This window comes from Falco biarmicus, chromosome 4, assembly GCF_023638135.1.
Source record: "Falco biarmicus isolate bFalBia1 chromosome 4, bFalBia1.pri, whole genome shotgun sequence".
Taxonomy (NCBI): domain Eukaryota; kingdom Metazoa; phylum Chordata; class Aves; order Falconiformes; family Falconidae; genus Falco; species Falco biarmicus.
The window spans coordinates 14,080,352-14,095,214 of NC_079291.1; the positions used below are offsets into that span (position 1 = coordinate 14,080,352).

Below are 14,863 nucleotides of genomic sequence, written 5' to 3' on the forward strand. Positions count from 1 at the left end.
TGAGCATCCCGTTCCCATCCACGTTTCAAACCTTATCGCTTTCCAAAGGAAATGCGGTGTGGAATGTATTTTTACTCTTGTCATTTCCAAGCTATGGAAAAGAACGTCAAATGCGCTCCTTTCAGAGCAGATGGCTGGAATCCGGGCACGAGTTGTGTGCAAAACTTGTGCAGGAGCTGAGTAAGCCTCACTTCTCCCATCTGCCTGAGTCTGTACGAGGTGACCATGCCCGCTCATCCAGTGGACCTCCGTTCTTAGTGGCCGTGAGTGTTTTCTAAGGCTCCCTGCTGTTTGTGTAATATTGATGCTGCCCGTCGTGGAGGTAGTCATTTTGACAGAAGACCCTCTTAGGAAAAGTTTCGAAAGGAAAATACCGAAAGCGTTGCCGGGGTAGTGACTGTTCGGTAGCATGAAACCTTACATGCCACACGATGGCACCGTAATCTTAAGAACCGAAGGGGAAGCGTGCATGCAAGGCTACTGGAATTGTTAGGTGTTAGCTCTTCGGTCACTAGGGCGGATCCTAAACACACTAAAAATTCTTTTGTATGCTTATTTACTTTAAAATCACTTAATAGTAATCTTCTAGGATCAAACTGAATTGTGTGAGATAGTGCTTTTCCCATCTGTAAAAATAAAATCAAATGTAATGACAACCAAACTAGCATATTTATTATTAGATTATTAGCGACAAGGGTTAAGAACACTGGAGTTATCTTGGTGGCCCTGTGTTATTTGATGATGCTAACTCTTAGGCAGGAGAAATTCAGGGTATTAAAAGTGGACTGCTTGTGCAAAAAGTGGATTCGTTGCCTGGTGTGCAGTAAGTCAGTTTTCACACACAGGGAGACATTGCTTATTTATTTCAGGTTTGCACAAAGCTGGGGGCTAGATGGTGGTATTCCACAAAGCAAGCACCCCAAACGGGATATTTCACTATATGCACAAAACCAGCAGTTAGTCAATGCCAAAATCCCTCCTTTTTACACTGATTTGTTACTAATTTGCATATAATTGTAATATGTTTCTACTATCATGCATGCTCGGGGAGGATTCTTCACTCGGGCAAGGGTCTTTTTGACCTAGGGGTGTAATTTTTAGTATTATGATAAGGGTGGTTCAGTTAAGGATACATGAACTTTTAAGTTTTCTTGCCAAGTTGGTAATGCACACAAAACATCCTCCAAGTATCCTTGACTGTCTCTTCAAAGCCTAATAGTTCCAGAGTGTCCTTGCTCAAAGAATGGCTGTGTACCTTTCTGATTACAGCACAAACTTGTCAACTTAACATGTATAAAGTATATCTTGCACAAAACAATACCATTCTAAATTTTCTGAGTCATCCTTCAACATACTCTTTCAGCATCATAGCAACCTGTTATGACAAAGAAATTCTCTTCTTTTTTCCTTCTTCTGGGCTATTTAAAAAAAAAAAAAAAAGAAGGAGGGCAGGAGGGGGAGGATCAAGAAGTCTAACACACAAAAGTCAACCAACTTTAATGGATTGTATAATGATACAAAATATTACAATCTATTAGCAGAGTCCTTAATGGAATGCACCAGCAATGCTACCAAATGCCTTATGTTGTATTACCTTCTTGAATGTGGATCACAGTTCACTACAGTAGCTGGGTTCTGGCTTGTTCTCATTCACTGAAGCATGGTCCCTTCTTGGTGAGGTGATAGCAGCTCTTGATAAGCTGCTGATCCACTGGGCCACCAATCTCTTAAGTTCCATCTGTTTTAGAAGCTGCTTGTTGCTTGGAAAGGTCCATGCTGTAAAAGAGAACACTGTGAAGGATCCATGCTGCTTTTTGGCATGCCTCTTGGAAAGCTTGTCAGTGTGCTCCTGCATGTTTGATTGTTGTACTTCGTTCCTGCAGGGCTGGTCAAGATACATACACTGCCTGGCATCAAAGCCCTACAAAGTAACTTCTTAAAGACAAGGTGTCTTAAGGGTCAAATGGAAGTTCTTGTCCAGAGCAGAATAAAATATAAAAATGTTTTCATGAAGGTATTCTAGAAGGAGGGGAAAAGGCCAGCCTATCTAGAAGTTACTGCAAGTAGCTTTCTATCAGTTTAAAAAATAAATGCATGTATTTATAATTTTATGCTGAAATTACCCATTTTCTGCTTATACTGTTATAGTTACCTGTTTTAAAAGAACAAAGTCCAGAAAGTAACTGATGCACAGGGTCTTAAAAAGCACTGCAGCTGAAAATCTTGTAAATTAGAAGGTGTAGTATACTTTTGTTACACTTCCCATGTGGATGTAGTCCAAAAGTGGTGCTTAATATGACAAAACTGAGTAACTTAAAACAAGTGGTTTGATAAGCAAGATTTCCCTATTTCACTTACTGATTTCATATGCACTTGGCAATGTAAAATATCTTTGAGGCTGCTTGAAACATTTGCTTCTTTGAAAATATTATTTAAAAGGCTATCTAGGGGAATTGGGAAACAGAAATTGCCCTGCTGGAGAAGAACAGCAATCAAAATATTCACTTTTCATTTCCTGTCTCCAGAGTTATTCAAACTCATCTGTTTTAGGGGAAATAAATGCTAGAAAGGACAACTCAACCTAAATTGATTAATAGTGCGATTATGGTATGATCTTAAGTGTGTGAGTATCCCCATATTTATTTCATCTTTTCTATGTGTTCAAGTGCTTTGTAGGATCTGAGCTTTAAGGGGAAGCCCAGTCATATTTGATCATCAGTCTTAGTAATTATAGAAGATTCGACTCTCTGTAAAACTCCTAAATGGCAGAAAAAATCCTTGTCATAGCCCCCATATGATAGCTGCTTCTAAAACATAAAAAGGGATGCACTGTGCCCTTGACTCTCTAGAACAGAAATTATTTTCACTTACTCATATGTTTTGATAACTTAAATGTCTGTAGCATATGCTTATCTCTAAAAACATCTGGCTGAACCCTGTTCAGAAATCATTTTCACACCTCTAATGCTGTTGTGGTTTTGCAGCCATTACAACTTCATTTGTGTTATATTTTGAAGTTTTTCTCTTATGTAGGCTAGAAAAATGACAAGCAAAATCACTGTACTAAGAAGCTAAAGTGTGATTGACTCATTGTCCACATTTGATGTAACCTGGTTAAAGCTCCATGTGCAATACTTTATTTTTAAAATATTGTAAACACATTGATTTTCTGATCAATGATAGATCATTATATTAGCTTTTTAGTATGAATAGCATATAAAAAAGCAGTTGATGAAAACAGAGCCTTCTGAAATACCAAACTCTCAAGTCACTGACATAGCAACACCTAACAGTTAAAACTCTTAAGAGAAAGATCCAAGAGGTTGATATTCAACCATAAGCAAAGAAAAATATACCTTGAAATATCAGAGTTTATTCTAAATGTAATAAAAATTCACATGCTACTTGTAAATATTCTGTATCACAGACCTCAGTGATTTTGTGTTATTTATAGAGATACACAACTAGGCTAGTGAAAGATGTGACCAAGACTGGGTTTAAATGACTGAGATACCTTGTGTAAAGTACAGTCAAGAAATATTTCCAAAGAACCAGTGCCAATTTCTAACCTCTAGTTCACTTCAAAAAATTAGTTTATGAGCCTGCTAGCTTAGTCCCTCAGCTTTTGTGTGGCTTTGGGCCCTATAGTACAAAACTATGCTTTTACATTCAGAAAATAAGAGAACGCTTTTCCCACCGAATCCCACATTAGCATATCTAGGTATCTAGTTTCATACATCCTTTTAATTTACCTACAAATACCCAAATGTATGAGCAAATACAAGCTTTGGTACATATGTACTCTGTGATTTTTGCAGCTGCCTTAGAGCCAGTATCCAGGACAAATTCTGCAGGCTTTCATCAAAGATTGGATTTAACAAAAGTCAATTCCACTTTTTCGCTAGACACAACTTACAATGCAGCAGAAACTTCCTGCTCTCCAGTAGATTGTGTGTAGGTGGAGCTAGCTCGTTCAGCTGTGTCAACATAGAAAACAGGACAGTATTTAGAGAAGTGGAATGCAATCTGCTTTCTGAAAAAGCTATGAAGATACTTCCTAAATTTTTCTCCGGCAAAGGCATAAATGACAGGGTTGATACAACAGTGGATCATTGATATTGTTTCTGTCACTTGGGTTGCTTTGTGCAGCTGACCACTGCCTTCACAAGTAGTGATGGAAAATGCACCTTGAAAATCACGCAAGAGAATGCAAATGTTATATGGTGCCCAGAAAAAAAAGTAGGCAATCATTATGATAAAAATAAGCCTGACTGCTTTATGTTTCTTCTCATTCCTACATTGCAGTAATGTTTTTATAATTTGTGTGTAGCTGCAGATCATAATTAACATAGGAATAACAAGTCCCAGGATGTTCATTTTTAAGGTCAAGAATTGCTTCCATACATTTCTCTGCTCTGACGGATAATGAGCACTGCAGGTATAACGTGAATTTTCCTTTTGAGTTTTGTGAAATACTATCCCAGGGACAGAAGCAAAAATAGCAACAGCCCAAGTGACAACACTAGTGAGGATGCCATAGGTAACTGTCCTAGCTTTTAAGGCAAACACTGCATGCACTATGGCCAGGTACCTGTCTAGGGTCAACAGGATTATGAAAAAGATGCCGCTGTAGAAGCCAAGGAGGTAGACGCCTGAGAGAATTCTGCACAGCGCCTCCCCAAAAATCCAGTCATGAACAGCGTAATAAGCCCAAAAAGGGAGAGAAAATATAAACAGCAAATCAGATATTGCCAAATTAAGCAGGTAGATGTCAGTCATGCTCTTCAGTCTCTTGTATTTTACCAGGATAAGGACAACAAGCATGTTGCCTATGAGGCCAAATATCACCACTAAAGAATAAAGCGGTGGCAAAAGGTTTGCTGCAAAGTGCTTTTCCTCCGTTCCCATGCATGGTGCTGAATCACCGTAGTCAAATTCTGTTGTCAGTGACCAGTCGGCTAAGTCTGTGGTATGGTTTTCCATGGCTTGTTTGTCTGGAAAGGAAGAAAAGGATGTTAAACTAGAGGAAACGCTAAGCTTGGCAGTGAGGGGAATGAAACATGCTGGCGTCCTCATCTGGAACGGTTTTTGCTTTTGAGCACACAAGCATTACTACGTCAAGGTCTGGAAGTGAATGAAGTTGCAGAGCTCCCAGCAAACCCATCTATATACCTATGAAGTCACGTTGCCGCATGTTGGGAAGTGTGGTGCGTGTCATTTCCTACGTGTACACGGTCTGAAGCGTTCTTCCTCCTCAGCAGAGCCTGTCAGCTAACTGACCCAGCCAGAAGCAGAGGAATGATGAATGTCATCTCAGCAGTGAGAAGTTCAGGGCTGCTGTGCTCAGCAGTGGCTTTGCAAAGGGGCAGAGCAAGCCAGCAAGGCAGCAACAGGAACGCGGAGCAGTTGGCTCGCAGAGCGTAGCCATGTTTCTCCCTGGGACCTGGCCACCTTCCCGTCGTGCCAACCCGTAGTGTAGCCCTCACCCAGGGACGGCCAGGCACTTTGGCAATAAATTGGTGCCTGCAAAGGCACTGTGACAGGGGTCAAAGACAACTGAGTGGTGCATGTTCAGGTTGTGACTTCCTGGGAGTCTTAATGCCTCTGGGAATCAGGTCACTGGAGGTATAGAAATGACCTTTGCGCAGTCCTAGGCATACCCACCTGGTGGACCTGCTGTCCTGGGTGTTGCAGAGCAGCAAGATGGCCGTGTTGGTCTGGGTCAAAATGGCAAACGCCGTGTGCCGTTACAGAGTCTGGGTCAGGCGCAGGCCATGGAAGCGTGCTGGTGTTAGGGAGTTCTGGAATGAAAGTGGTGCGCAGTCCTGTAGAAAGAAGAGAGAGGTAACCACCTTGTCAAATGGCATAAAAGATGACAGTTGCTATCAGTGTTGCGCATCTCCCTGCCAACTGGACGACCTCCCCAGTGCTTGGGGATGAAGAAAGTTTTGATTCCATGTTTCAGTAGCTGTTTAGCAGCTGTGGTTCAGGAGCTCCAAGGTTTAGATTGGTTAAGTGTCTTGGAGAGGGCACAAAGGCAAAAGGCAGATATGGCCATCACTAGGAGTGTGCACTAGCAGTTCTTTGCGTGTAGCGGCTGTTTGGTATCGTCCTTCATCCTGTCAATCGATGTTTCCAGTGAAGTGACACAGTAACTGAGGAAGTGTAAGGCTTGCCCGAACTCTCTGTCCCTCCATTTTTGTTTTGGGGACTGTTGGAGGGATTGGGCTACCCCTGCAAGAAGGAGTCCCAGCCTGGGAGGTAAGTGGGCAGCAGAGCTATGAAAGCCCTCAGGCGGGTTCTGTTATAGTGGGAGCAGATGAAGGCTTATGACTTTGGTGTCAGCCCTTCCTGTTGCCAAACTCTTCCCCTTTCCCAAGTGCCGGGTAGGACTGTGAGCCAGATGCAGGAGCATAACATTGTGTAGTTTGGTCTGTGAACAAGTTGAGGAGAACTGTCTTCTCACAGACCCCCGGAGAAAATGGAAGAACTCCTGTGTGTCCCCTAAGAAGCTGGGAAGAAGATTTTGTGAAGACGGGTGTTCAGAGGGACCAATGTGCTTCCTGGTCACTTTAGTGGGGAAGTGAAATTGATGCGTGTGGCAGCCACTCAAATAGAGCTGTTTGCTGTCTGGTAAAAGGGCTGCTCTTTCTTCCTGTGTCACCACGACTGCTTTTATCAGACACTTCATTGCAGATTGGTGGCTGTTCCTAGCAGGCTTATGGGTTTGAATTCTGCATCTTCCTGCCAGTTTGATGCCTTCACCAAGGCAGTTGGATGTTCTCTTGACAAAAGCAAAGGACCGTTCCTGACACAGAAGACTTCAGGTGGTACATCTGCCCCAACTTGCTGTGTGATCCCTGCCCACTCATACATACATGAGCACAGCTGTGTTTGCTCCTTTCCTGCTTACAGCCCTGCCGTACGCTTTTTTCAATGGCAACCTCTAGCCTGTGTGACTGCAGGCATCTTTTTCAGAGCCCACATTCTGAAAAACACCACTTCATTCTCTCTGCACTTGAGTTCTGCAAGACTAAATGTAACTGAAGAAACTCAGCCCATGGCTGGTATGACACAGGGGCAGGCCCTCAGTCTTCTTTTTTTGGTATAAGCTCACAATGGTCCATTTTGATTTACAGCCTGTGAAATCTCTGAAGTGTCTCTTTGTGTCTCTCTAGACAAAACTGCCCAGTTGAAGGGAGTATTTTCTGATGTAAGCACAGATCTCTCGAAATGCTAATGTCCATATCTTGATTATGTCAGAGTGGTTAACTTAGCTAAACCTAAGCAGAGGTCTTGTGGAAGGGACTGGTTGCTAGGTCTTTGACCACTTTCCCATGACCTTACAAATGAGGATCTGAGTCCATCTGCCCCCAAATATGAATCTGCCCCCCAAAAAAGGAGGAAGCTTTATTGAAGAAAAATCTGCACCTTCTAAACAAAAATAAGTGCTGCTTTTGCAGACTTTTTTTCCCACCCCTTCTCCACATCTGGCTGTCAACTCTGCTCCTAACAGTATCAGGAATGAGACCATCCATGTTCAGACCTTACTTTAGCATGTTGAGTATGGCATGAAGTCTTCTTCTGGAGAACAAGGAATAAGAGAAAATTGGTGTGTTTTAATAGTTTGTGTCTCAGCTTTGCCTAGATACAATTTCTTGGGGAGAAAATAAGTACTGTCAAACTCCTCAAAGACCAGCTTTCAGGAAGCTATGGCAATCTCTGTGAAACAGTTTTTTTCCACAGCCGTGCTAACTACATAGTAATTACAATACTGAGATAATGGTTTTGTTGGTAAAGGAAGTGGCTGTGGTTCAGGTGTATTGACAGTAAGTTGATTTTAAAGTATCTAAGGGTTTATATTTCTTAAGGACTTTCAGCAACCCTTTTTTTTAAAAAAAAAAAAAAATAAAATAAAACCCTTTTTGGTCCAAAGCATTAACTTCTTTATCTCTGAACTACCAAGAATTGGGCACTTCACCAATATTTAATATTCCCTTCATCTAGATCTGCTAAGTCTATGTTGCATGCCCTAACAATACCAGTCCCTGGTACTGCATATAGCTAAATATCCTCATTTCTTATGTGTCAGTCAGCTGTGCTGTATACTGGGATTATGGAATGTGGCTACAACACAGTGCCAAACCCAGAACATCCTGTCTTAATGATCCTGCACCTGTGTGATGGTCATGCATAAACATGGGTATGAAAAACACCTGAGTCATAAACCCAGAGTGGGATTTTATGAGTATGTGATTGATAGTGTTCATGCAAATATTATTGCAAAATGCTGCCTTGATATTACTGTGGTAATTCTTGTCACGACAGTCCCTTTTTCCTGCTAACTGCTGTCTCGGTGCCTTCCCTCCTTTTCCACTGCCTTCTTGGAATGACAACCACCTCTTCTCTGCATCTTATTTTCTTTCTTTCAACCCTTTTTGCAGGCTTAAATTGTGTTCTCCTCTCTGAGTGCTTCCGTCCGCTAGTTGAGCCCCATTCCTCTAACCTAGCCTTTGCTTCAGAAGCCTCTGTCTGCAAAAGTACCTACTACCCTGAATTGTGTATAGTATACAGCACATGCTGACAATGGGAACTGCAGGTATTAATTTGGAAACCAGAAAAAGGAATTGTAAGTTTTGTGCTTTATCCTATAATCTCAGTGTTTTAGGAAACAGCATTGGCCATTAGCTAGAATGCTTCACTGGGTTAATCAAGCTGGCTTGTTTACCTAACTAGAGATATATGACTGTTTTTATGTTTCCTGGTTGCGAGGAAAAAAACCCAAAGATATCCCTGCAAGATCTCTGAAGAAAGAATATTTCAAAAAGAGGTCTGTATTATTTTGAATACAGTTTATATAAATGCAGTATTTCTAGAAATCTGAAATCTGCTATAGAAATTCTGTTGCTCTGGTTGAAACTAGCAGTCATGCAGTTTTCAAGAAGAGCTCTCCATAGAAAAGCTGCAAATTCATGCCTCTGTATCAGACTGAGTTTCAGGTCAGAGCTCTTTGTTTTTAAAGAGGCAAAGATTTTATTAAAGTGAGTTTAAGTTCATTTGCACAGTGCTATAAAATGGTAACAATTAAAAAGGTGTAATGGATGGAGGTAAAATGCTAAACCACACTGCATGTAAACAGGTTCCATAAGATAGAGTATTTAAAATACATCAGATTTTCTGTAGTTGTCCTGTGAGAAGAATAAGTACTCTTCACTCAAATAAGCTGTTTTGTCTTTGCAGTAACAGTTTTAACATGCAGATTTCCATCATTATATATCATCTTTAGAGAAAAAATCAAAGAGGCATACTCTATTATAGTTCTTACTTAGATCAATCTCTGAAGATATATTTCTTTGCTTACCTGGACCCTCTGCTCAAGTCTTCTAGTGGTTCTGCCCTTTAAAAATAGTGTATTCTATTTAACATATCCTGTATATTTCTCCAGGGTATTTTTTTAAAGATGAGTACACTGGCAAGATTCCATAAGTATTTTACACCTCAGGCAGTAGACTACCTAAGCAACTACTAATTACTGAGGGGGGAGGGGGGGGGGTAACAGGAAAAAAAAATAGCAAAGATGACTTACCATATCTCTTATGGTGCAAGTGATGGCCTGGATTTACATCAAGAGTAACACCAAACTGGTTTGACAGTCACAGTAAGAAGGTCAAAAACACCTCTTCCTGCCTCAAGAAGGATGTATCAGTTTGAAAACTTTTAGCAAACAAAACTGTGTTCATTTAAAAAAAATCAAGGAGCAGTTCTCTTTTTTCTAAAAATGGTTCATCAGATGTTACTTTTCTAACTGTGAGATGTGCAGAGATGTTGAAATTGTGGAGGATCCTCCTAGGAGCTGAACTCAAGGTTTCACAACCCACAGCTGTAGTTTTAGAAAAAGGTTTTTATATTGTTTTCTCTTTTTCATTTAGCTAACATCTTTGAATCAAGAGCAGTTTACATGAGGTTCATCCCTTTACATTTCTCAGTAATTATATTTCTTTTATGGTTTTTGTCCCTGAAGTGGGACCTTTTGAATAAAGCTGCCACTTTTATTCAGAATTACCTGTGCTTTCTTTTGGCTTGCTCTGAGTTGCAGTCCTTATATTTTAGGAGATATGATTGATTCTGTTTTTCTCTAACTGGTCATTTGGACTGTGGGGTTTTTATTATTTTAACCCCTGTCATAAGACTGTGACTTAGTCTGTTCAGTGAAAGTTCTGACCTTCTTTTAAAGCAACACTGTTGCTTACTTTTTGGAATTAAGCTTCAGAAAAGCCTGATAGAATCTCATTTCTTATCAACTTATTTCCATGTGGGTGATCCCCGTGACTTTTAGAATTAAACTGATGCTGCACTGGGAGCAGCTTTTTAGATCCTCCTTAGACATCAGAGAAACCACACAGGAGGTAGGAAAGGTACAGAGGAAGCAAGAAAGAGATGGTGCCTTATCAGATGCCTGAGAACCCTTGAGAGAGAAACCCTGAGGAGATAACTAATAAAGTGCAACCCCCTGCCTCCCCTTGATATCTCTTTGGAGGGTTCTGGAGTATCTCATCCTGTCAACCTTGAAGGCACTAAAGACATGTCTTTCCTGCACTCAGTCCTTAGTATCCTTAAAAGATTTTAAAATGCCAAAATCCATTGAGATGTCTTGCTTCGGATGCTGTCATTCCTTAATGGAAGTCAAGGGAATCACAACTTCTGAATTACATCTCACATCTGGGAGAAGACAGTAAAAAGCAAAAAGCTCAGCCTGTTTTCCTGAACCTGTCTTTGCATGAGGGACTAATCAAGGTCTTTATTCTGTAGGCTAGATAGATTTTTCTCTTCCTATCCTAATCAGCTGTTCTGATGAGCTGGAGTCTCAATATCAAAATCAATGGCCACCGTAGAGTATTCTAAGGGTACGTTCACACTGCCTTACTTAATGGACTATATTAGACCCCCTATACAGTCAGTGGAAAGAGCTGCTTCTGAAAATGTTTCCACTACACCTAAATCAAGCTCCTAATTGCTGCTGCACTTTGCTGACAAAAACCTGCATTTTCATCATTAATCCTTTGCAAACAAGGTATTGTATCAATTGTATTCAATGTGTAATTCCTCAACAGTCTATATACTGAACTTAAAAGACTTTTAAGGATTTCTTTCTGAAGTGTGCTTCATTGTTCACTGTTTGTTACATATTACTGAACCTACTGGAGACTAATACCTTTCATAATCTCACACTATATGAACAAGGGAAACTGTCTTAAACCTGTTGCTGGACTTGCACATTTTACATCAAGCTTTTGATTCTGAAATATGCTCTTACAAAACTGTTCTCAAACTTTTGAACTAACAACAACTTAAAATTAAGACATGGTAGGCTGGTCTTCAGAAATAGTCCCTTGTTCCCACAGATTCATTGACTTTATTAATGTTTGGTTTTGTTGCTTATAGCTTTTCATTCTCATAGCACAGTGATCAGCAAGCGTAGCTGGATATTTCATTTACTGATGAGCACTATAAGGTGTTGTATGCCAACAGAGGGCCTCTGCCATTCATGGTTATAGCAGCTTACTAAGGGGAATCGTTTTGCTCTGCTCACCAGCTGGCTCTTAGAGCTGGATGAGAGACTCCCCACAGAGGCGTGAATAGCTATGACACTTGGCAGCTCAAATATGGGGACAGACTCTGGCAACAGGCATCTGGACTGTGACTTGATTATCAGCACCTACATGATATGCTCAATTAGCTCTACACCAGCTGCAGATAAGCAGAGCTTTACAGTGGCTGTAGGCGTGTCTGGGACCCTTGTGCTCTTTGCTGGGCACTGGGGTGCTCGTGGTGTGTTGTTCATCAGTGTGGGTAGGGCAAGATCTTTCTTTTGTCTCCCTCTCCACTCGCCTACTCCCCACTCTCAATGGGCCCCTGCGGGACTTGGTCCCCCATCCAGTCTGAAGCTCCATCACACCAGCCTGGGACTGGCAGTCTTGCTGCTGCGTCACCCCCTCTTCCCTGCTGCCCTCTGTCTGACTCCATCCAGTGTGTGTGTAAACACTGACGTATGGACAATGCAAGCAGCACATCCATTGTTACAAGTCAGATTTTTTTCAGCTTTTCTCAATCCCTTGCCCAGCATCACTTTGAGAAAGTGCACTGCTGCTTGCCATGAACTACAGCAGATTTTAAGAACCTTCACCTACAGATGCGCATCATAATTTTACCAAGAAATTGAAGCTATTGTTCCAGTATCAGAAGGAATAATACAGTGGGTTAATATAGGTTGGTATTTTACCTATTAACAGTTTTACTTTCAGAGATGAGTAGGAGTTATGTTTAGTAGAGTGGCACTCATTCCCTCCATAAAGACATTCCTGGAATGGCAGTGGGTTTTGTTCCTTGCCTATGGGGCTCAAGTTGTTGTACTCAGCAAGTATGCAACCATGTACACTGTCAAGTAAAACTGTGTTTGTCAGTCTGTTCTATCTAGTGACTGATTATATGATTCATTTTCACAGTAATCAGGCCATCACACTGATGTATCCAGTATATAAATGGTATGGCACTCCCCCGAGGAGATGTCATCATTTATGTGAAATCTGCACCAGTACTGAAACATCTACTAGGACATAAACCAGATGCTCACATACCACTGTGACATACCAATGTCATCAAGCAGAATTATGGGTACTGAAATTTGAAACTGCAACTAACAGTTTCCATTCAAGTTAGTACAAACTTGTACCACCTGAAGAAGAAAGACTGGGGAAAAAAATGCCTAGGACAGAATGGCAGATATCTTTCTTAGAGGTACAAAATATAATAGTGCACAACACTCTTAATCAAATTCTATAGCTACAGCAAAGCAGATCATACTTTTCATCTGAGAAGAGGTCTAATGAAGACATGTGAACACAGACTGGATGCATTTCTTTTTCCATTGGTTCCCCCAACTGTATCTCATTTTCTTACTTGTTACATTCACAAAATCCATGTCCAGATTATGTTAGTATAAACATATCCTTCATTATATCAGTAATAGTTAAAAGTCTTTGTTTTGAAGAGGCTGAATAAAGACATCCAGCTAAAACTACTTTGTTGCTTAGGGCTTTTTTTTATCAAGCTTTTCTTTCAGGCTGTTGAGTTCTTGTAACTAATCTTTTGCTGCCGTCATACAATCACACACAATCTTACATCTGTGAGCTATATTTTTTTGAGGAAAAGGGGGGGGGGGGGAGAAAATGGAGGGGGGGGGGGAATGTTATATACCATACCCTAAGCTTTCTGTCATGGAGATTGGTAAAAAAAAAGAAGCCAGCAAAACATTTCACAGTTTTGAATAAGCTGGGGTACAAAATAAACAACAACCTCTGGAAGACAAAAGCACTTCTACATGGTTGTTTACTGGCAGTAAGATCAAGGGTTTTTTCCCCTCTGTAATTCTTCTGTTTTCTGTTTGTTTCTCTCTTGTAAATCTTGCACACACATAATTATCCATTGCAGCACATATTAATGGTGTTGTCATGGTATTATTTTTGTTTTGGCTTCCCCCAGGCTGCTCTTAACTGAACTAGCTGTGTTTCCTCATGCAGTGAGGGGGAAGAGAGCGTTGCTTCCTTTTACCATTTTTGTCCAGGCTTCTGATGTGTGCTGCCCTGTTTTATATATAAGGGTTTATCATAGTACAATAGACCTTGCTTGTGGCCCATAGCTATGCATTTCACAAATTTTTGACTCTCAGAATATAATTTTTACGTAGGCCTTTAATTCTCAGAGTTTTCAGTTTTCAGGTATATTTATAATACATAAATTCTAGGTCTAGAGGTGCTGTTTGGGGCTATATCAATACTACATCAACCGTGAATTGGAAATACTCCTCACTCTACATGTAGATCCTGGGCCTTTGATCAGGCAGGCTGGGAAAATCACACACCAAATTTCTTCCCAATGAAAACTAGGTCACAGAAAGTATGGACAGAGTCTGTATAATGACAAGGTGTGTGCCAGGACCCAGGAACCAGAAAGTACTTTTAAAAGCATGCTAAAGATTAGATGTAGTCTGTAATTGTCCATACCTCATGATAGCATCCCTGGAAGTTATGTCCAAATGGCTCCTTCACTTTCATCCACTTCGTTTTCATTCCATTCAAAAAGTATGGTATCAGGATAGGTTGTGTTGTTAATGTCATGTGGCTAGCGTCCTACTGTCACAACCTTGTAGACAGTTCTGCAAAGCTGATTGCCACTTGAAGGTTTGTGCAGATTTGCACATTGACCGGGGTATCTGATAATGCTGTCTTCCTCCAGTTCAGTGTTGTGCCCCCCCACCTTCCCTGAAATAGTCATTTCAGGCTTGAAACACTCAAACTGAGATTGCTATCACTGTCACAGGAATTAAAAAACTGCTTGGCAGTTATACAAATTTATACAACATTTATTTTCCCTACTATTAAATTTTCTGAATGAAGTATAGCTCCTGATAGGCAAGTATCACCAGAACATGGGTACAAAGCAATGCCTTGACCCCTTATTTCTAGGCAAACATCCTTCTTTGTTTTGGCCTGATTGTTGCTGATATTCTAAATGCACCAGAATTTACTTGTTTGGTTTTGTTTCCTCTGCTAGCTTAATTTTTTTATTACTATACTAAAGCATAATGCTTCTAAGGCCACAGTGCTGCTAGCAGAAGTCCAGTAGGCAACAGTGGTTGAAAAGAGCAGCAAGATTAAGCTTCAAAATAAGCAGGATCAGCCTGTTGTGCTGATTAACCTGGTCAACATCATGTAATTCTCCTGGCACTTCTTTATTTTTTGTTAACTGGAACAACATACCATGTACATTTGTCCTTATGTTCTTTGTATTCATCCCTTCTGTAATT

General features: G+C 40.7%; 1 protein-coding gene and 1 long non-coding RNA gene across 3 annotated transcripts in view; one reads left to right on the forward strand and one right to left on the reverse strand.

The window, feature by feature from the left end:
- Positions 1-1,471: 1,471 nt before the first annotated feature.
- LOC130148423 (C-C chemokine receptor type 5-like) lies at positions 1,472-9,745 on the reverse strand. Of its 2 annotated transcripts, none has more exons than XM_056336947.1 (3): positions 9,587-9,745; positions 5,665-5,825; positions 1,472-4,994 (listed from the first exon to the last, which is right to left on the reverse strand). In XM_056336947.1, the coding sequence occupies exon 3, from the start codon at positions 4,981-4,983 to the stop codon at positions 3,913-3,915; it is 1,071 nt and encodes a 356-aa protein (XP_056192922.1). In that variant the 5' UTR covers positions 4,984-4,994; positions 5,665-5,825; positions 9,587-9,745; the 3' UTR covers positions 1,472-3,912. The 2 variants fall into 2 exon arrangements, with proteins under 2 accessions (XP_056192922.1, XP_056192923.1); XM_056336948.1 differs by lacking the exon at positions 9,587-9,745 and adding an exon at positions 9,362-9,507.
- Positions 5,832-14,863, forward strand: part of LOC130148429 (uncharacterized) — a 38,143-nt gene continuing 29,111 nt past the window's right edge. Inside the window, exon 1 of the long non-coding RNA XR_008821559.1 lies at positions 5,832-8,830. This is a non-coding gene — a long non-coding RNA (uncharacterized LOC130148429). The remainder of the gene's footprint in view (positions 8,831-14,863) is intronic.

Excerpts from the sequence above, each read along its gene's own strand:
- LOC130148423 (XM_056336947.1), bottom strand. The coding sequence starts at position 4,983 with ATGGAAAACCATACCACAGACTTAGCCGACTGGTCACTGACAACAGAA.